Here is a 20,005-nt window from a genome sequence, read left to right as displayed (position 1 = left end):
AAAATCAGCACCAGCTCTCCTGCCATCTTTTATGTCTCCGCTGTTCCTCTCCAACTCCTTGCTTTGGAGAGCAGCAGTTGCTCCCCCCCAGTACAGCACTATTTGAAAGTCCGAGCAAACAGACTCTGGTCCCACAAGGCTACAAAGAGTTTTCCATGGCACAGTTCCGAATCACACTCAAATCCTGTAACAAAGGTGGGTCCAAAGTTTGATGGCTTCTCCCACATGCGACCGTTTAACTGGCCCTCCCTGGGATCCCGCACATTTCTTTGAACTGACAAGTGGGAGAGAATCCCACATTAGACAGACTGCTTTGGTGATGGGGAGAGAAACAGACACTGGCCACTGTTTCTGCATGGCCAGTGTGCTGACCCGTACCAAAGGCTCAGGAGTTACTGGCTTGTCACCTTTGCTTTGCTGGGCTACACCTAGGACCATGTCCGGGGACATTTTGAGGTCAGTAACTCTGTCCTCTTGCTATGAGGTGTGACATGTGTTTGGGAGGTCACCGTCTCAGGGACTTGCTGTAGAGCCAGCACTAATCAGTCCTTCAGCCGGACAATTTTTGCAGATGGGAAATGGTTGACAAGAAGGGAGGACAAATATGATCATTAGAGAATGTGAAGTTGGTTTAAACACGTATGGATCTCTTCTCTACTTTAAACGTAATTTGAAAATGGCATACAAACCCATCATTTATCAAAAATAATCAAGATTCCCTAATTACTCAACACTTTAATTTGCTGAGAGAAGAACAGTGAGAAAAAAAGATGTTAAAAAGACCAGGAAAATTCTGTAAAAGTAAACAGGAAATGGAGAAGCTATGTCCTCTCTCCCTCCTCTGCATTTGAAGGGAGAGTAGTGAGAGCTGTTGTCCCTCTCATCACCCCGTGCTTCTTCTTGATCAGCACGGGCAGACAGGTTAAAAGCAGGGTTCCCATGGTGTTTACAGGAACTCATCTGCCCAAACAACAGCAACCACATCAACTATCATCTTTCAGCTCTCCCTCAGCTACTGTGTCCTCTCAAGTAACTCAAAACCTTTCAACCATGACAGGCATTAAGCCAAATACATCTCCCAGTGTCACAGACATCCAGTCAAAAGAGAGGAGCCAGCCTGGCCGACCCGGGCCCAGGGATTCCTGTAACGTAACACGCCGGCACAGGCCACAGTGGGAACAAAGGTGCCTGTCTGAGGCCAGCTGAACCATTCACTGCTGAAAATCCAGCAAGGCAAGAAAGGAAAACACTTCATGAGGTTCATATTTAGTAGATAGGGCCCTCTCTTTGGTTTAAGACCCCAGTCCAGCAGAGAGCTTAAGTACGCAGTTAGAAATCAAGGAGCCTGTTCGGTTGCTTAAAATGAAATTTAGACCTTTAAAAAATGCTTGTTTGGAAAGAAGCCCTGGTTTCCATCAGAGAAACTACCTCGATGGGCAGCCGTCTCATCAGTGGCCCTGCCAACCATCCCCATCAGTGACTCCTACCAAATAAAGTCACTCATGGAGGCAGAGAAGGGACTTTAAACAGTGACACGTACATGAATTCTTCATTAATTATGCCATATGCCACCCACTTGTGAGTCTCTACCTTGAACTTTGACCAAGGCAAACAGAATTTCAGTGGCAGGCAGTGAGGTAGGAAGAGGTTTCCTCACAAGAAGTATTTTACAGCCTTTGAAGTAATCTATAAGCTGATCAAAGTTTAATAGGGGACGGAGCCATTGCCCATTCTGACAAAAGCTACTATATTTGAATATCCATCTGGATGAAAAGGGGTTTTAATGAGATAAATCAAGGACAGTAGAGAGTTTCTCTCCCTCTTACCAGTATCTAAAGTAAATGGAAAAGAAAAAAAAAAAATCTTCTAATGAATCTGGGTTAGACAATTGGCTTTCCCCTCCATGAAAATTAACTTACTTAACAGTAAACAACAAAGGAATTTATGAAGATTGTAAACGTGGCAGTTAAAATAATAGAACAGATAAGTATGCCTGTCATCAAGTATAAACCAATTTTCTTCACTGTGCAGAAAGCAGAGGGTTTGTCACCTCTGCACCGATAATATTGACTTTGTGAATACCTTTCGTGCACTATTTTACGATTACAGTAACATATACGTGAACATGTTTTTCATATCTGATTGCATGGCTAATCTCAGCTTTCAGCTCAAATACTTGCCAGGAGCTTTATTTAGACAGTGCCTCACCCAATACCTTTGCCTTATGAACACCGGATTGGGTCTTACACTCCGCAGTGTTTATCCTCTTCTCTGCTCTTTCCAGTCTTTGTGAATTATCCACCAACCACCTTAACAACAAATGGATCACCACAAATCCTCTCCACTCCTAATTCCCACCATCAATCACCACATTTAAAGAGTCAGCCCTTTCTGCCTGTCTGGCTACCAGAGCCTTTCCCCCTGCATCCACCTTGTCTGGAGCCGATTGCCACAACAACCATCCAAGGCTCCATGCTCTGAGTACACGAAGCAACTTCCCAAGCAACTCCCTCCTCCTCCTCCGTTGCCCTCTGAGGCGCGTGCCAATTATGGACACTACCTGTTGATTATTTAATCAGCTCATGAGCTGAGAGTGCTATTGGGAAGAGACTGTTTTTTCCCCATCCGTTTCTCCTTCTCGCATTTTGCGGCTCTTACTTGCTAGTTTTCTGGGACAAAGACTGTCTTTTTGTGCTATGCCGGACCCCAACCCCTGATACAGCACCACTGCAGGCAAAGAGTCAGCACCAGAAAGAAACTGCCAGAACCCTTGAAAGCTTATGTGCAATCACTGGGAGAAGACACGAAGATCAGAGGGAGAAAAAGCCAGGCAAACTCATCCCTGTACTAGAGACAACAAAGCCTCTCCAAATTTCACATCCCAATTTGTGGCTTGCTTTAAACACACCCCATTTTTCCAGCCCTTGCTTTGAAACCAGACTGCAGGATTTGCACAAAGACAAGCAGGAGTTTCCACTGCCGTCATCCACGCAAACACTAAAAGTCCGGCAGGACTGTGTCTGGGGTTGCCCCACTGTTGCCCGCAGCCCCACATCTGCTCTACGTGCAGTACCTGGGTCTCCCTGCCAGAAGGGTTAATTTGCCCCGTGGCTCTGAGCCACAGCTGATTCAGCAGCAACCTGTTATCTATCCTAATGCTACTGAGCAGAAGAAGCAGGGTGAGAGGGTCACACTGGCAGATGGGCCATCGATATTCCAGGCAAGAGAGAAAGAGCTGAGACCTGGCCTGACAAACCTCCCGGCAATAGGCCCCAGGACCAGCTGTGGCACAGATGCCTTGGTCAGGCCTATAACTTGTCCATCCGAAAACCTCCTGCCTTTCTCTCCTGCAGAAGGTTGGTTACAACAGGGAAAAGCTTCAGCTGCTTTCCCGGTCGGGCATGTTCTCCTTCCCTTCTCCTCACCAGGAACACAGCAAGGCATCAGAGGGAACAAGGTGAAACAGCACCACTTCCTTTTCCTTCCTGAATTTTTTCCCTTCCCCTGTTGTCACCTGAACACGTGGCCTGACTCTGCTGTCCACAGAACCCAGCCTGGCTGCTCCGCACAGACAAGGCTCCCAACTTCTCCTGCCCTGCAGTCCCCTCTGCTGGCAGACGCGTGTTCTCCCCATCCACAGAGAGCAGCGCTTGCCCTCACCGGCTGCTGATCAGAGTGCAGATAAATAAGTTACCTGGATTTCTGGAGTGGCCTTCACCCACTGCTGGGGATCACACGCACCGTTTGGATGCGACACACTTCTCCTTTCTGCAGCATCCCCCTGCCCAGCAGTCCCCTCGCAGGGAGCCCCAGGAGCCACCCAAAGCCTGCAGGTGCAGCTCTTAGTAAATGCAAGAGCCAAGTGCAAGGCTTGGATTGCACATGCTTTGGGACAGCCAGAGCAGGGATGGGAAAACACGCGAGTGCAGTCATGGCTGGGATGTTACGCCTTATGTGAGCGGCTCCCAGCCCAAGGGCCTACACGAGACAGAGCAAGAGGGGAGGGCAGCACAGAAGCCAGGCTGGGAGCAGGCAGGTTGAGGGAGGAAGGGAGAAAAAAATTCTAAAAAAGCCACAGTGCAGGACAGAGCCAAGTAGCAAAAAAAAAAAAAAAAAAAATCCCTTCTTACAGTTAGCAAGGCCAATTTTCACTATCTCAAGGGCTGATCTGGGTAATTTTTGAGGGAAAGTAACATGAGGGGCTGGTGCAGTCAGCTGCCAGGTTTGGAGCAGCTTTGCAGCGCAGCAGCTCTCTGGTTCAGCTGTGCTGCCTGGCAAATTACCCGGGACAGGGGACCTGGCCGAAGCCCACGCATCGCGTGGATCCCACCTTGCCATGGAGGCTTAACACTCGCCCATGGCTTTTGCAAGCTCTTTGCCTGGGACAAATTAGACACAGGGAGATCTGGTAGATGAGAAAAATGCAAGTGGTTTTAGCTTGGTAAGTGAAGCTTAACTACCATATTTAAACTTCCAAGCCAGTTTCAGAAAAGCCAGGGGACTAACTCATGCGTACAAAGCATTTGCAAACACATGCTGCTGGTCGGGGGCCAGAGCTGCTAGAGTTGACATATGATGAGATAAATATGCAAGTGGTGAGACTCATTATGAAAAGCCTTGCTGTGTTGCAAAACCCTGATTTTTCACCACTATGGACAGGCTGGTACTAACAACCAGAATGTACACTTTCTACAGCAACTCTTTCATGCCTGTGCTATAAAGAACCAATAGTTCAAGCCTCTAGAGATGGTTTTGCCACTGATTTATGGTACACACACCATCAAAGCTTTTTGACGTGTTTTTTCCCCTCTTTCTTCCCAACTTCAGCACTTGGCCACCTTCATCATGGACAAGAGCGAGTCCATTGTGACGGTGGATGATGCTATCCGAAAACTCATCTTGCTCAACTCAAAAGAGAAGATCTGGACACAGGAGATGCTGCTGCAAGTGAACGACAAATCCATCCGCTTGCTGGACTGCGAGTCGCAGGTACAGCCAGCTGTGTGAGAGCTCCCCACAGATTACCACATGGGGTGCAGAGTGTGCCCTTCGCCTTCTGCCTGGGAGGGCCTTTTCTAAGGAGCCCAAAGAAGGGTGAATCACTACAAAAATCCACTCCTGGGTGTGTGGGGGCTGGCTGACTCTCATTCAAAGGGCAGGTAGGTGTGGGATGATTTATTTACGGCTCCAGAGCACAGATACTCCAGGGGAAAGATACCTTGAGCTGTGCTCCTGGACAACAGTAAATCTGCTTTCTGTGGGAGTGGTGCAGACTTGCAGGTCCACAGAGATCTGATAAGCATAAGCAGAGAGGGGAGGACATATTGCTTGCATTAAAGTAACACACAGGATCGCCTGCCTGAGAACAGTGCCCCGTTTTGACAAGTAATACATGTGCATGCACACAGGGCATGTAATCTGAGGGGAAAGAGCAGCCAGATAGTGGGAGAGGGATGGTGCTGCCCTGATTTTAGCAATGAAAAACTAAAGAATATTATCCCAAGGTCATCCAAGGAAGGTAAGCCCTCACAGAAAGCATCTTTCCTCCCAGTGTTCTGCTGAGATGCACAAGTGTACTGGTGCAGGTAGAGCACAGCAACAAGATGATGGTGAGCGACAAAGCTCATGTTATTGAAGTCTCACGCTGGGCCCGATATTCAGGACTCAGAGGAGAACAAGAGCTCACCTCTGTTTGCCATCCACCTCTCCCCTATTCCACAGCCCCAAGCCACTGCCCATCTGCAAACCTTGACATGTGTCTTTGAAGAGCACAGCAAACCACTGCTGAGAAGCACAAGCTCTGCCTCTCCTCAAACAGGGATCCCAGGAGTTCACACAGGACCATTCCCCATCAGTTCAACAGTTCCCCATTGCCTGACCCGATTCTCTTTCTCTCCCAGGAGGAGCTGGAGGACTTTCCTCTGCCGACAGTCCAGCACTGCCAAACGGTGCTGAATCAGATGCGCTATTCCTCCATCCTCCTCCTGGTGTGTCAGGATTCAGAGCAGCACAAACCTGACATCCACTTCTTCAACTGCGACGAGGTGGAGGTGAGTAGAGCCCTCCTTGCCCATGTGAAACAGAGCTCCTAGCTCTCTGCCAGCCCCTTCTTGCTTTGCCCACTTAGAGCCCTCAATCCTTTCTGAAGCAAAGCCCTTAAAAACTTCCCTGTTTTATCTTTGAGGCGGAGATGGTTCACGAGGACATAGAAAGTGCCCTGGCAGACCACAAGCATGGGAAGAAGATACGGCCACAGACACTCAAGTAAGGATACAGCTGGGAGTTAAAAAAAAAAAATTAAAAAGCCCCATTTACAATGGTGCATTCGCACACCAGTCTCTCAGAAACAGAATCGGCAGCCACTGACAGGGTTGTTCTGCACTGTTTCCCTTGCAGAGCAAACCAAGAAAAGATCAGGCAGAGACAATCCATCCTCCCACCGCCGCAAGGGCCGGCTCCCATCCCCATCCAGCACGACACACGAGGCTCAGCAATGAACAGGAACCGGGTGGCACCTCCTTCCCAGCACAATCCAGGTACTGGGAGCGTTCAGCAGGTCTGTCCTGGGGTCGGGGGACTCATTAGCCCAGACAGCCAGCCCTTCTGGAATGGCCCGTGGTCATTCCAGGCCCTGTACCACTGGGACACAGGGAAGACCAGTGTCTTTTCGCTGTTCTAAAGTAACACAGACACATACCAAAGGCACAACATTTTGTTGCCTCTCTGGCTGTGCTTTATAAATGCCTAAAAATGAGGCTGCAGCAAGCATTTCTACCCACTGGGCTAGCAGTAGGCATAATCTCAATGGCAACTCAATAAATCAAAACTCCTAGAAACTCCTTGTAACAACACCTGTATTCTGGGGAATACTGAAATTCCCCAAAATAAGTGAAATCCCCTCATAAAACTGAGCCATCACATGAAGTTTGGACCAAGCACCGGTGATCTTAAAACATACAGACAAGACAGATCTGGTCAGAAAGGCAAATTACTGGCTCTGCTGACTTCACAGGAGCCAAGATTTCACCCTCCGAAATCAAGTGGTTTGCATGAATTCTCCTAGAGTGTGGAAATGCAGATCTAAACTCACCTCTCTCATGTGCTAATCTAAAACCTTCAGCCTGTTTGAGTTGGCTTGAAAAAACTTGTATTTCTCTGTGGAGAAAGAAGTAACAGAAATAGAACTTATTTCTGTTATCAGGAGCTTTTCTCAGACAAAAGCTCAAGTTGACTAAAATGATGAGCAAACCATCAGCCTTTCTTATCAGTGCCTATTGTGCCACCTTCTCTTAGAATTAATCTCTAGGTTCAAGGAAAATACATGATCAGGATACCACAAGAGACTCCAAACACCAGCTGAGGAGAGAAAACACTGATTTCCCTGGGACAGGATCTGAAGCCAAGCAGCTGCTCTGGCCTCCTGAATGGAGAGCCTATTTCATGTTCAGTTTTGCAAAATGAAAATAAGATCTATACTTCAGGGCTGGACCATGTATAAACATCTATATCCTGATGCGTGGCAGTTTTTAATGAAACAGCCGCCCTTAACTCTGCGCTTCCCAGGATGCTCAGCAGAGTGCTTTAAGTCTGGTGCTTACGTCAGCAGAGCCAGGCATTAACCCAGGCAGGATTTCTGGTTCTGAGAACACAGAGCCTGGCACTAAAGCAGGTAACAGGAGAAAGCCTTGAACGATGCCTGTTTCCTGAGATCGCTTCTCCTTTGAAACACACCTTATTGCTTTTGCTACAAAACCTGTCACAACTACTCACCTCATCTTAACACTTCAAAATGACGTACATTTTTCACAGTCCTTTGCCAAAACTGCCTCCCCAGTTCTCCCACTTTATATATCCCACTGTCCAACTATCTGCTGTGCTGGCCCTTTCAAACCCCATTTCACTGAGCTGACACATTATTCTTTTCACAAGAGGCGACCCGAGCAATTGTTCACACTGAAATATCACCCCTTCACTGCATGTCTGTCTTCTGGAAGCTGAGAGGTGCCTGTGGTTTTTTTAATTCCAGGAGGATTTTTTTAATACCCATTAAAAACACTTGAGAGACTGCACACAAGTTTGTACAAAAATACTGATTTGTGCATAGGCCTGCTTAAACATCAGGCACGCAGAATTCCTGGCAGGCTGCTTTCTAGCAAGTGACAGTTACATTTACTTCCCCATCTTATTTCTTCTTCCTCAATTACTATTTAGTTAAGCTGGTACCTCTGGGATGAGGAAGGCTCCTGCAGAGAGCTGGGGGTTAGAAGAGAGGGTGAGAGTAACTCTAATTGTTCTTTACATACACGTGGAGCACTCCGCCACACAAGCCATGGCTCTTCAGCTCCTCTGCCACCATAAATATGCTCAGATGCATCAAAGGCAAAGGAGTTAGTGACTCACTGCAGCTTGGAGGTCTCTGCCCATAGCTGGCTGCTCTTCACTGATTATATTTGAAAACAGGAAGCGTATCAACACAGAGGGTTGGCAGGCAGGTGCTGTGACCCTGGAAGATTTAATCAGCACCTTTGATAACCTCCCGCTCTCTGTTATCTCCTGAGGTGCTCTCATACACAGAATAAACAACCAAGCTGGGAGTTACCATCCCATGGGTCCCTGCATTTAATGGAGCCTATTTTCAACCTCTGATAGTAAATATATTTTCTCTCTCTCCCTTGTTCACAGACTATGAACGACGAGGCTCCGGCTCTCATGACCATGAAGAGTCCCGAGCCATCTTAGCACAGAAGATTGAAAAAGAAACGGTTGGTAACAAGAACGGTTCAGAGTCAATGGGTGGAGGGAGAGGGAGAAGAGAGGAAGGAAGCAAGGGGCTCCTTCACGAGCAGACATTTTACGCATAATGTAGCCATTGTTAAACCAATATCTACCGTGCATAAAGATAAGGTGAACAGAAACAAAGCTCCATCACTGGGTCAGTTACAATCTCTTTTGACCTGAGATAGCTTTGCTGACCTCAGAAAGTCTGCTCCTCCCCAGCCCACACCACAGTCTTGGGGTTATTTTCCAGACGTCCATTAGGAGGGGTCACTCATCACATTGACAAGTACAGCACACAACCAGGCACAGCTCTGTGTTTGGAAAGTGATGAATTTAGCTTCATTTCGTGCCTGGTTTCCCCATTCCTGTGCATTCTTCCAGGAAACAAAGTGGGCACAGAGCAGCATGCTCTGGGATAGGGGCTTCCCAGCTGCGTGCGCTTTGGACTCTCTTTCACCTTGGTTTGTCACATTTCTGTCCTCACAGCAAATCCTGAACTGCACTCTGGATGACATTGAAGTGTTTGTCGCCAGGCTTCAGAAGGCTGCAGAGGCATTCAGACAGCTCAACCAGAGGAAGAAAGGGAAGAAGAACAAGAAGAAAGGGCCAGCAGGTACAGTGCAGCAGCTAGAACAAAGGGGGAACACAGGGGCACGGGTGACAGTTGGGAGGAGACCTCAGCTCACATCTGAGCAAGGCCAGATCGATGCAGGAGCATGGCTGTGGACCCAACAGCAGTTACACCAGTTTCCTTCCAAACTGGTGTTTGGTCTGTGGGGGCCTCCTGTAGAGCACACAGAGCCTAGTGAAGCCTCCAACACAGAGAAAGACTTCTGGCTTCTCTTGAACCCTTGATTTTCAGTAGTTCTAGTCTCAGAACCCATTATTACTGTGTCTTCTGCATGGCAGCAAGATGAAACTGTCCTGAAAAGGGATGCTCTAATTAAAGTGTCTTTCTCTCCACCTTCTCATGAAAGAGGGCATGCTGACTCTTCGAGCGAGACCCCCAAGCGAGGCCGAGTTCATCGACTGCTTCCAGAAAACCAAACTGGCTTTTAACCTCTTGGTAAGACACAGAGGGTATTTCCATCCCTTGCAGTAACACATCTTTTTCCCATCTATCACAGGAGTAAGCATTTAAAGTGAAATTTGAACTGAAAACACTATCAAGGGACAAAGGTGTGAATTCCAGATTCTTCAGAATCCAGAACATTGTGCCAGGCTTGTGCAGGTTTCTTGGGCCAAGTTGTTAAGCTGAAATTAGAAGCATAAAGCCCAGGATGGGACTGAGCAGCCAGGGGCCTTGCAGTGCCAGGATCTCTTTTCAGATACACTCCTGACTTAAAGCATTTGTGAAGCTGTGAGCTTAGAGCGCCAAGAACTGCCATGCCCACCCTGCTGATGGCTGTGCAAAGGTTTATATAGACATCTCCACTCCAGATATTCACTTCTGTTTGTGGCCTTTAAAAGTCTGGGTAGTTTTGCAAGAGCTGTAGTCCTTGTTATCCTTACAAGGCATAAAACAGAGGACTGCAAATATTGAGAGAGAAGAAAAAGTCTTATCTACTTTAAGTTGTTATATCCGATTCTGTCTACAGAGGAGCTGTAAAGCTGCCTCCGCCAGAGGCCTGGAAAGTCTCCAGTTAACAATAACTGATGTCCCCCATTGCCCTCAGGTTCCTGGCTCCTCTCTTTCTCCCCTGGAGGAGCTGCCATCTTAAGAAGGGGATGAAAAGCAGGAGCATAAAGATGTTCCCAGTGCTGCCAGCTCCACTTAGTGAAGTATGTGAGACCAGGAGGGTAACGAGCCAGAAGAAAATTCTGGTAGTTCTGACCAAACTTGCCCAGTAAAAATAGCCTAACAAGATCCCTCCTGAGAAGTTATTAGTACGGAAACCAGAGATTGTAAACAATCTTAACGCAGGACACCAAGCTCCAGCCTTTTCTTTTAAAAGCAAATACACATAATTTTTGTCTGCTCAGGACCAGAATGGAGTCCCAGAGGTGGCGGCTCTGGCCAGCAATCACTGCTCTCACACAAACCGGTCAGGCGCCGTGCGAAGGCCATGCCATGCATCCCCAGCGGGATGTTAGCTGCCCTGAAGAAGCAGCTGAGGATTCTCCAAGCATAAAGAAATCTCAGCCGGGCTATTGCATCCCAGCCCTTTCTGACCACTGAGAGAAATACAGTGGAGTCAGTGTGGTCAGCCAAAGCCTTAGTCACAGCCCAAGTCTGCGCCAGAGTTCAGGTCCTTCCCCGGACGCTGCCCATCGTGCAACGCAGCCGCAAGCACGGATCTGTGCCAACGCTCTGGCGCGCAGCCCCCGAGCTCAGCACCGCTGCTGCTCCCTAGTCAGCAGCATGGGAGCCAACATGTAGGAAATTCTTACACGTGCCCGAGCTCTCCCTGCACTCAGGCCCTGGACTTTGCTGTCCACGTATCCACAAACCCACAAGGTCTCCCAGCAAGAGGCCGGGGGCAAGTAAGAAGGAGAGCAGGGAATCAGTGGTGGAGCATGGCCCCAGCACTGCTGTCAAGTGCCACGTGGCTGCAAAGTCCTTGGGAAGTGCCATTTCATTTAGTCACCTCATTACCATCAGTTATTTCACACTTTCCACATGAGTGTTTAATCACCAGCGTTTAAAATGCTTTTCATTTCCGTAAGGAGGTAGGAGTCTGGTTCCAATTGCAGCAATGACACTAGCAGAGGACACAAGGAAGATGAAAGGAAGCACAGACTGAAGTGGTTTCTCACCACAGCTCAGCTGATTGCTGTTAATGAAATACAATTCTTACAGTAAAATAACCCTAAGCATTTGCTCCTCCATTCCACCACAGTCTACTCCAAATACCAAGCATTTCAGTGGCCAGGGCAGCTCTAGGTGCTGCAGGCAAGACCTTAGTGGAGATTCTTCCTTGTCAGCAATTTGCCAAGGGATCCCAAAAAACACTTTGCTCTGTTGTTTTCATTCACAGAAACTAGTGGGATTTTCAACTTTGCAAAGAGTCAGGAGCAGTAGGTCTGGCCCTTCCTTACTAAGACTTTCAAAATAAGTGAAGTTTTTCTGCTTCTGCTCAAAATAGTTTCAAAGGGACTGATTTTAACAGAGTAGGTACTCCACCCCTCCCAAAATTCAACACCCTTCGGAAGGGACACAAAATAAAAGTGATCTAAAACTGAACAATTGCTGCTCCCCAATCACGTACTCTTTTTCCCCTGATTTCAGGTGCACTGTTAAAAGTTTCCTTATTTTGTAGGCTGCATTATTAACTATGGCAAATATCAATCAGCAACAATCCCTCCATGTGACAGAAAAGAGAACACAAAAATCAGGTTAGGGTTAAACTGGGTTTCCTTTCTCTTTTCAGGCCAAACTGAGAAAGCACATCCAGAACCCCAGCGCTTCAGAGTTGGTGCATTTCCTATTTGGGCCGCTGGAACTGGTAAATCCTATTCACAGGTTTCACTGTGAACCCACTTTTTATTTCTACTGTTGCTTTCACACTTACAGGTGGCTAGGTTATGCAGAAGAGTTAGAAGACCGCTCACAACTGGCTAAAGCTTTCTCAGTAAAGTCTAGAAGCAACAATGTCAGTGTTTCTGGCCTCTGATCTGATTCCCAGCTTGAAGTAAATACACAAACCCTAGCAAATATGAATCTTTCCACCACATTAATAAAGAAAGACTCATGGTGAACAAAAGTGCAGGCCAGTCATGGTTCCCATTGGGAATTCGCCTGATCCCACCTTCAAGCAAACATGACTCAATATTTGCATTGAAAATAGGAAGCAGGAATCACAACTTGAAAAAGAAGCCAGAAGGGACACAGAAATACCAAGTGATTTTCTTTTTTTTAAAGTGCTAGCTTGCATTGTATCCTGTCTCTAACAACGTCTAATTTTTAGATCAGACCTTGCTTTGACTCCAGTAGAAAAAATTCTTGTGTTCCTCTGAACTATCCGGTCTTCTTCAAAGATTTAGGTTGATGGTTCTTGAGACAATGGAGCTGATCTAAGGATTAGCTGCTGTCAACAGGAATCAAGCCATCCCTTGGCATGAAGGCTTGTTCTCTGGCTTTCATTTTATACCATGGAGAACATAGCCAAGAACTATATACCTTGTTTATTAAGCAAAATCAATTAGACAAAATCCGCCAATCAAGTACTATCAGTGCAGTGCAAGGATAAGGGGATGCTGAGGGAATACAGCATCCCTTTCGGGTTTCAGTGACCATTAATTTAGTTCATCTGCGTTGTGAAACCTCACCCTTACATATGAAGGCATAGAAGAGAACTTTGGAAGTGCAGGTCTCACATGAATTGGCCTGGTTTTAGAGGTACCCACCATGGGGGGTACATGGGCTTCCTCTGGAGTGGGCAGGCACAGAGACTCTGAGGGATCAGAGCCACTGATTTTTCTGTCTTTGATTTCTGTTCCTTTGGGCTTGTGCTGGTTTGATAATTTTGAATGTTTCCTACAAGATTTCTCACACTTGCGTGTGTTTGCATTTAATCCAGATCATCAGTAGCTGTGGTGGCCCTGAGCTTGCCAGGTCTGTTGTCAGCCCGCTTCTTTCTAAAGACGCCACAGATTTCCTCCGAGGACACCTGACACCAAAAGAGATAAACCTCTGGGACTCCCTGGGAGAGACGTGGACCAGATCCAGGTGAGGCCAGAGCTGCCATCTCACCAGGTTCCCCAAGCTCTTGAGAAAGGCAGAGAGGACAGAGGATCAAGGATGCCCCGATGTCCCTGCTTCTCCCTGACGTGTTTTCAGAGACATGTTCCTTGTGAATCTCACCACATATTCCGCACTTCATGTCCTAGAGCTGAATGGCCCCGAGAAGCAAACATCCCCACCTACATCCCCAAATTCCGCAATGGCTGGGAACCACCCATAGAAATCTTCCGCGGAGCTCCCTGGGAAATAGACATTGGACACTTGCAAGAAGAGGTTAGTGTTTGACCCCGGTCATCCTCTTTTCTTTCCCACTCCCTCCCCCTTTTTCAGAGAGATGGATCTGTGGACTTTGCAGTGGTGTGTAACAAGTAGTTGGCGCAAAACTCAGATCTGGTCACTCCAGTCAAATATAGAAAGAAACTAAGGCCAGAAAAGGGCAGCAATAACCAGCCTCACCTCCTATCAACAGGGAATAGGATACTATACCGTAACTGAGCCCCACAGATACAGGTTTGCCTGAAGACCATTTCTTTGGGATGCACCTCATCATGATCAAAATCTTCCAGACCATCTGCCACTCACTCTCCTTTTCTCCAATACATCTTTTCTCTTTCCTGGTAACACTGACTCCATTTTTGCCTTTCCAGCTATCATCAGCCAATGGATATCCTTACCGTAACTCCTCACTCAAGCGCGGCCAGACCGCTGATCAGACACAAGCTGTGGATGCCTTTAAACAGAACGTAACTCAGCATGTAAATAGGTAACGTATCAGCACCACCCTGACAACGGCACTTGGCTCCCACCTTGTAACCTCATGACACCACCCCCCCACCCCAACATATCGTGACACCAGGATGTTTTGGCATCCTGGTAGATAACTTTCTGCCATTATTAATTCAGAGTTGTTAACAAGATCAAGAGAACTCAAAGATCAGATGAGGGATTATTCATGTAAACACTGTCTGCTTTTTAATCACCAGCAGGTCTACAAGGAAATGGTTACATGTGTTTTCCATCACAAGAGGCAAAAACATTGACTGACTTCATTAGTCAATGAGTAGGTCTTGTTTCATAACCTCAGCCCACCAAAGCGATATTAAGGTTCACGTGCCAAAGATACGGTGCCGTGCTTCTGTTCTCCATACGTTTAGAGAAGCTACTATCTCTCCATTCATCCTAAAGCCACAATAGCTTGCACAGAAAGAACCTGCTTATGGGAGGAATCTGTACTAAGGCATGAGCACACACAAGCTTGCCGCTCGAAAAACACAGTGCTGGGAAAGAGCAGCCTGACCTCAGCCCTGCATGGAAAACATTTTAACTGAGGCTGTGCCATCTTATTTCACTGGAGGCAGCAGCTCCTCCTTTTGCTTTAGACACAACAAAAGGGAAAAGCATTTATTAGAGGATGAATAAAATGAGAATATTTCCAGTCTTGCCCATCTCTCCATCAGGAAAACTGACAGGGCGCCAATTTCAGACAACGCTTCTTAATGAAATAAATCCAGAAAATTGGGGGAAAAACCTCCGCTTTCTTCAGAAGTCTTGGAAAGTTCAGTTCCCAACCCAGCACCAGCCAGGTCACCGCTTTGCCTCGAGCTTTTTTCCAAGATGGCTCTTTCACAATTTAACCAGACACTCTGCCTCACTGCTAGTTTTCCATCACTAGTTATGCAGTGGTATAAGTTTAGAGGCTTTTCATCTGCTTGCTTGTTTACATTACGCCTTTGAAATTTTCCCGAGATCTGAGAGTGTCAACAAACTCTTCCCAAATTGCAAAATAATTCTCTGCAATACTCCGCTTTGCAGTGATTTGACATGAAGTTATCAACTTCAGATCTTTAAAGGCTGGAAGTCCAGACCCAGCAAAGCACTTAACCATGCACTTTTCTGTAGGCAGCTCTCAACTGGGAAAATCCTTCAAGACAGACTATTTTCTGGTTTCATGTTCTAATCTAAAAGATTTATAAGTTCTATTACTACAACAAAGTTCAAATTCACAGCAAAATACCTTATATCAGCAAAATAACTTATTCTTTCCATTCCCCCCCAGCCCCCCAAAGGTCCTGGTGGGACCATAAAATGGTACAGATACAGGGTTGAGTAGAGAAAGAATTACAGTAACAAATTCTCTTCTCCAATTCCATTTTTCTCAGTGAAGTTACAAAAAATAAGGAGAACTTAGTTTACATGAGAACATTTAAGTCCATCTTTAGTGACTGGTAAATAATATGTGTAAGGAAACATTTTCATCTGCTAGTCTCAGCACAGACAAACTATAAACGGGGCGCCTTTTTGCCAGGGTGACCATTTCCCTTAGACACCACCCAGATCCAACTACAGCGTGAGCACAGCTGAGGATCCCTCTTCTCCTGGGATAGGTGCTGTGCACATTTTTACCTATCTTTCAGACTCTCAACAGCAAGTTTTCCTTATGGATAACATTTAAGAAAAAAACATCAAAGTTAATAGCACTGAAGCAGATGCTAAAATTGAGAATGTCCTTAGATGCCTTCTTCAGTCCAGAGCAGACCTCAGCCGAGGCTGCCCTGATGCTTGACAAGATCACAGTCCTGGGACAGACATATTTCCTGCTATACTCATGCTTTTTTCAGAGTAGTTTGAACTAGTTTTCTAACCAAGAGACCCTATATTAACAAAAATACCCATGCAGCAGTACTGTTATTTACACCAGGGCTTTTAGCTGCAGAGAAGTGTCATGAAAGCCCCAAGCAATATTACAATAATTAACAAAGGTCACTTGCGTAAAATCTAGGTGCATGTTAAAGTACACATTAGCCTCAAACTCCTCCAGCCTTCATCTCCTTCCTCATAACTCATTTACCTTCTGGAATGCTACAAAAGAAGTCATTTCTACCTAACTAGGGCTTTCCTCCTCCTCCCTGCCCTCAGGGCACTGCTGGGAAAGGCCACCACTCCCTTTCCTGACTGGTGGATTCCATCAGTCTGCTCCAATCTCTTCCCCACTACAGATTTACAACTCACATATCGCACGTGGCTGTAACTAGACCAAGAGTTATCCCAAATCAAGTGAACTAAAGACAACACTACAGCCATAAACATGATTATCAAACCACTGAACCAGTGGTTTCAGCCTTTTTCACACCTCCAAAAACTATCTAATGCAGACAGTAAAATGACCTGAAACTAAGCATAATGGGCTTGTTTTTCAAAGTCAGGTTTTACAGACACCTCAGAAGCAGTCCACAAAGAGCCGAATTTCCACAGATCATAGATGTAAAATCACTGACCAAAACAAAGAACTTAGCAATGGAAAACATCAGGTTAAAGACCAGAGTTCATAGTGGAAGCACCAGCTTCACCAAGTTACACAGAACTTGACATAAACTGGAGGAGAAACTGTCCCACTGCTGGCGTGCCCACTGTGAATACAGCACCCAGGAGTATTCTGCTGCAGGTGGCTGTGTGGGTTGCAAGGCATAAGCAGACATATCCACAGGAGGTGCATTAAAATAGTTCCTACCTGTCCTTACACAACAAGGCAAGGCAGTTTTTCCATACTGCAAACATTTTTGGAATTAAAAAAGAACACTACAGCCATCTTAACCAGAGAAGAAAAAGATGAGATCTACCTTAAGCCAGGCAAAGAAAAAATAAACTATGAAAAAATAAACCATTTCAGTTTGGGTCAAAGGAAATCTTTCATTGCACTTTTTCCACCATTTTTCATTTTTGACAGTCTACTGTATTTATTTTGTCTCTCTCTTCAAATGAAAAGTCATTTCAACATTGAAAAACATATATTCTTGTGTCAGAAATACTTAAACACATTCCTTTTCCTCAAAAATGTATATTAGAATAGAAACACTCAAACTCACTTTTCCTGGGAACTCGCAGAATTCTGCTTCGGTAGCTCAGCATTCACTGCCTGATGAAAAAACCACAGATTTCCAGTCAGTTCTAGGGACACTCCTTTTCAATTCCCCTTCTCCCAGCGCTGCTGACTGCTTCTCCCCTACTCTGGCAAAGGGGGCAGTTGTTTCCACTTATCAGGACATGAGGGTTTTACACTTATTTTTCACAGGAGGTGCAATCAGAGCATTTTGTTTGTTCTCTGTCAGTCTCCCCAGCCCCTGCTGCAGCAAAGAAACAAGTGACAGGGGAAGAAGTCTTTTCTTCCACCCTGAAAGCAGCCGCCTCATAGTCCCCCAAAAAGGCCACTAACCAAACAGCTCTACAGCTTTTTTTGTTTTCCCAAATACAGGGTGTTTCACTAAAATGAGGGGTGAAAATCTTCCTCAAAATAGAGTAGCAAATAGGCACTGCCCCCTCCTAACACAAACACAATTGTCTCTCTACCTGCACTGGTGCACAGCCCTCACTACTCTTTTACCAGTGAACCTATATTGCCCTAGTTATTAGATGGGCCTCCAGTAAAACTCCCCCCTTTTTATTTTTCTCCTGCAGGAATTTTGAGGCACAGGGAATGGCTCTGCCCAAGAGATATGCCAAAATCCGCTACGATTTCACCGCGCGAAATGCCAATGAACTCTCAGTGCTTAAGGATGAAATCCTGGAGGTAAGCAAACATGCTGGGGGAAGAGCCGCACCCTCCTCCCCTTTCCAGGAATGGGACAGAGATCCTGACATACTGGCAAGTGCCAGCTCATTTTTGCTTGGTGTTTTCTGAGCAGTAATGTGAAGCTTTGCTCAAATCTAAAGCTTTATGCCTGAGCTGGAGCAGGCTGACTGTATGCACTGGGTCATCTGCTCAGCTGAAACACATCAGTCACATCTTAATTAGCAATGAGGAGGAAGAAAAACAAGTCACTGTAGTACACTGTTCACCCCCTTGCTGGGCCTATGTTCATTATTACCACTCCCCCCTCTCCAAGGAATTATTTTCTGTGAAAAGATCCTTTTTCATAACCTTTCTCTTGCCACAACACTGTTGGCAGCTGGAGAATGTAGGACATGTCTCGATCTACACACTAACTGTAACAGATCTATGACTTGAGAAAAATGTAGCTAGAACGAGAAACATGTGTGGGTCTTGCCAGCAAAGCTCATCCATTCTGGGAAGATTACTTAAAAAGAAACATTTAAAAAATCACAGCTGTGGGTCAAAACAAACCTGCTGGAAGGAGCACAGGGGGAGGAGCACTAGGAGATATCTCAGCAATGGGCAATCTCCTTGCTTCATCATGGTTATGATGTGATTATATTATGTCTTATGATGTGACATGTGATTCAAGTTATATAACAACACGCCGGCATCTTGGGCAGGAGTCACTCTTGATTTGGTTTTTTTAATACAAAAAGACAACACAAACTCAGTCACTGAAAAAAAAAAAAAAAAAAAAGGATGGAGAAACAGTCAAATTAAGTGGGAACTATGAGTTCTTCAGCACCCCAGATCTGTTTTCCCCCAGAGATGCTCTCCTGCTCATCATTAGGATAAGCTCTTTCAGCTTTTCAGGAAAGGCTTCAGTCCTGAATTGCAAATGAGTGCAACAGGTCTATTTGCCAGCTCCTGCCCTCAATGATGTTATTCTGACAACTTCATGTTACTGTGTGCCTTATTTCCATTATATGCCATTTATGTATGCCAGAAATCTGATGTTCTCGCTAGCAAATTAATTTTTTTCTCTTTCTCAGGTGTTGGAAGATAATAAGCAGTGGTGGAAGTTGCTCAACCGGAGTGGGCAGGCTGGTTATGTCCCTTATAATATCCTGGATGTGGTGAAACTGGAAGAACTCGAACAGGTCTGTAGTCAGGTGATATTTAACTGATAGCCACCTGCAGGGCATAATCAGCCTCTGAGAATATCTTGTAATTAGACCTCCCTGGATTCCTTAGGATGCTGTGCACAAATTGGGATGAACTCTCACAAGTAGATGAACCAGGATCCTGGAGGTTCCTGAGTCTCCTATAATAAAACTCTCACACTTTGCCACCGTTACCTTCCCCCTCCCCAAACAAGGCCCATCCTTCCCGTCCATGCAGCAGCCTCACGCTTTCCTCCCACTCCAAGATGCCAAGCACACTGCCTGCTGCTAGCAGTGCCTGGCAGGTGAGATTATGGGATGGGTGAAGGCCGAGTCCTGTGCTATCGGCAGCATCCTGCTACAAAGTGAGACCCTAGCACAAAGGGACGTGCACCCCGAGCCTAGCACCATGACTTGTCACCCCAACAGAAAAGGTCTCGTGTTGAGGTGTCACCAAACAGCTGCTGGCCATAGTGGCTTGAAAAAGCTCCACCTTTTGTCAGGGCTTTCCCCCCAAAACCCACGTACTTCTCAGCCTATGGTTTACCACCTCCTCTGTTGCAAAACCCTGCTGCTTTCAGAGCTGTGCTGTGAACAGGAAAAGAGAGCTAATGCAGCCATAAAAGCAAATTTTGCCATGAAAATGCTGAGATTTTTTTGTTGGAGGTTAAATTAAAGCCAGACAGTTCCCACATCCAGTTCAGTTCAGCAGCAGGAACAAGTTACTGGAGTGGAGGCAGATGGAAATACCATCTAAGTGAGTTTTAATTGAATATGGCTCTCAAGCAC

General features: G+C 46.1%; 1 protein-coding gene and 1 long non-coding RNA gene across 2 annotated transcripts in view; one reads left to right on the top strand and one right to left on the bottom strand.

The window, feature by feature from the left end:
- Positions 1-18,894, bottom strand: part of LOC141930902 (uncharacterized) — a 47,622-nt gene extending 28,728 nt beyond the window's left edge. The window contains exons 1-2 of the long non-coding RNA XR_012625427.1: positions 18,582-18,894; positions 17,326-17,375 (exon numbers count right to left, since the gene is read on the bottom strand). This is a non-coding gene — a long non-coding RNA (uncharacterized LOC141930902). The remainder of the gene's footprint in view (positions 1-17,325; positions 17,376-18,581) is intronic.
- The window catches only part of EPS8L2 (EPS8 signaling adaptor L2), a 65,761-nt gene that overhangs the window by 38,561 nt on the left and 7,195 nt on the right, over positions 1-20,005 (top strand). Inside the window, exons 5-17 of the mRNA XM_074842357.1 lie at positions 4,828-4,989; positions 5,901-6,050; positions 6,185-6,264; positions 6,397-6,536; positions 8,683-8,762; positions 9,265-9,391; positions 9,756-9,844; positions 12,150-12,224; positions 13,299-13,447; positions 13,609-13,735; positions 14,110-14,225; positions 17,915-18,026; positions 19,106-19,213. Of these exons, the coding sequence (XP_074698458.1) occupies positions 4,828-4,989; positions 5,901-6,050; positions 6,185-6,264; positions 6,397-6,536; positions 8,683-8,762; positions 9,265-9,391; positions 9,756-9,844; positions 12,150-12,224; positions 13,299-13,447; positions 13,609-13,735; positions 14,110-14,225; positions 17,915-18,026; positions 19,106-19,213 (1,515 nt within the window). The remainder of the gene's footprint in view (positions 1-4,827; positions 4,990-5,900; positions 6,051-6,184; positions 6,265-6,396; positions 6,537-8,682; positions 8,763-9,264; positions 9,392-9,755; positions 9,845-12,149; positions 12,225-13,298; positions 13,448-13,608; positions 13,736-14,109; positions 14,226-17,914; positions 18,027-19,105; positions 19,214-20,005) is intronic.

Source organism: Strix aluco, chromosome 16, assembly GCF_031877795.1.
Source record: "Strix aluco isolate bStrAlu1 chromosome 16, bStrAlu1.hap1, whole genome shotgun sequence".
Lineage (NCBI taxonomy): Eukaryota > Metazoa > Chordata > Aves > Strigiformes > Strigidae > Strix > Strix aluco.
This window is presented reverse-complemented; position numbering and strand designations above follow the sequence as displayed.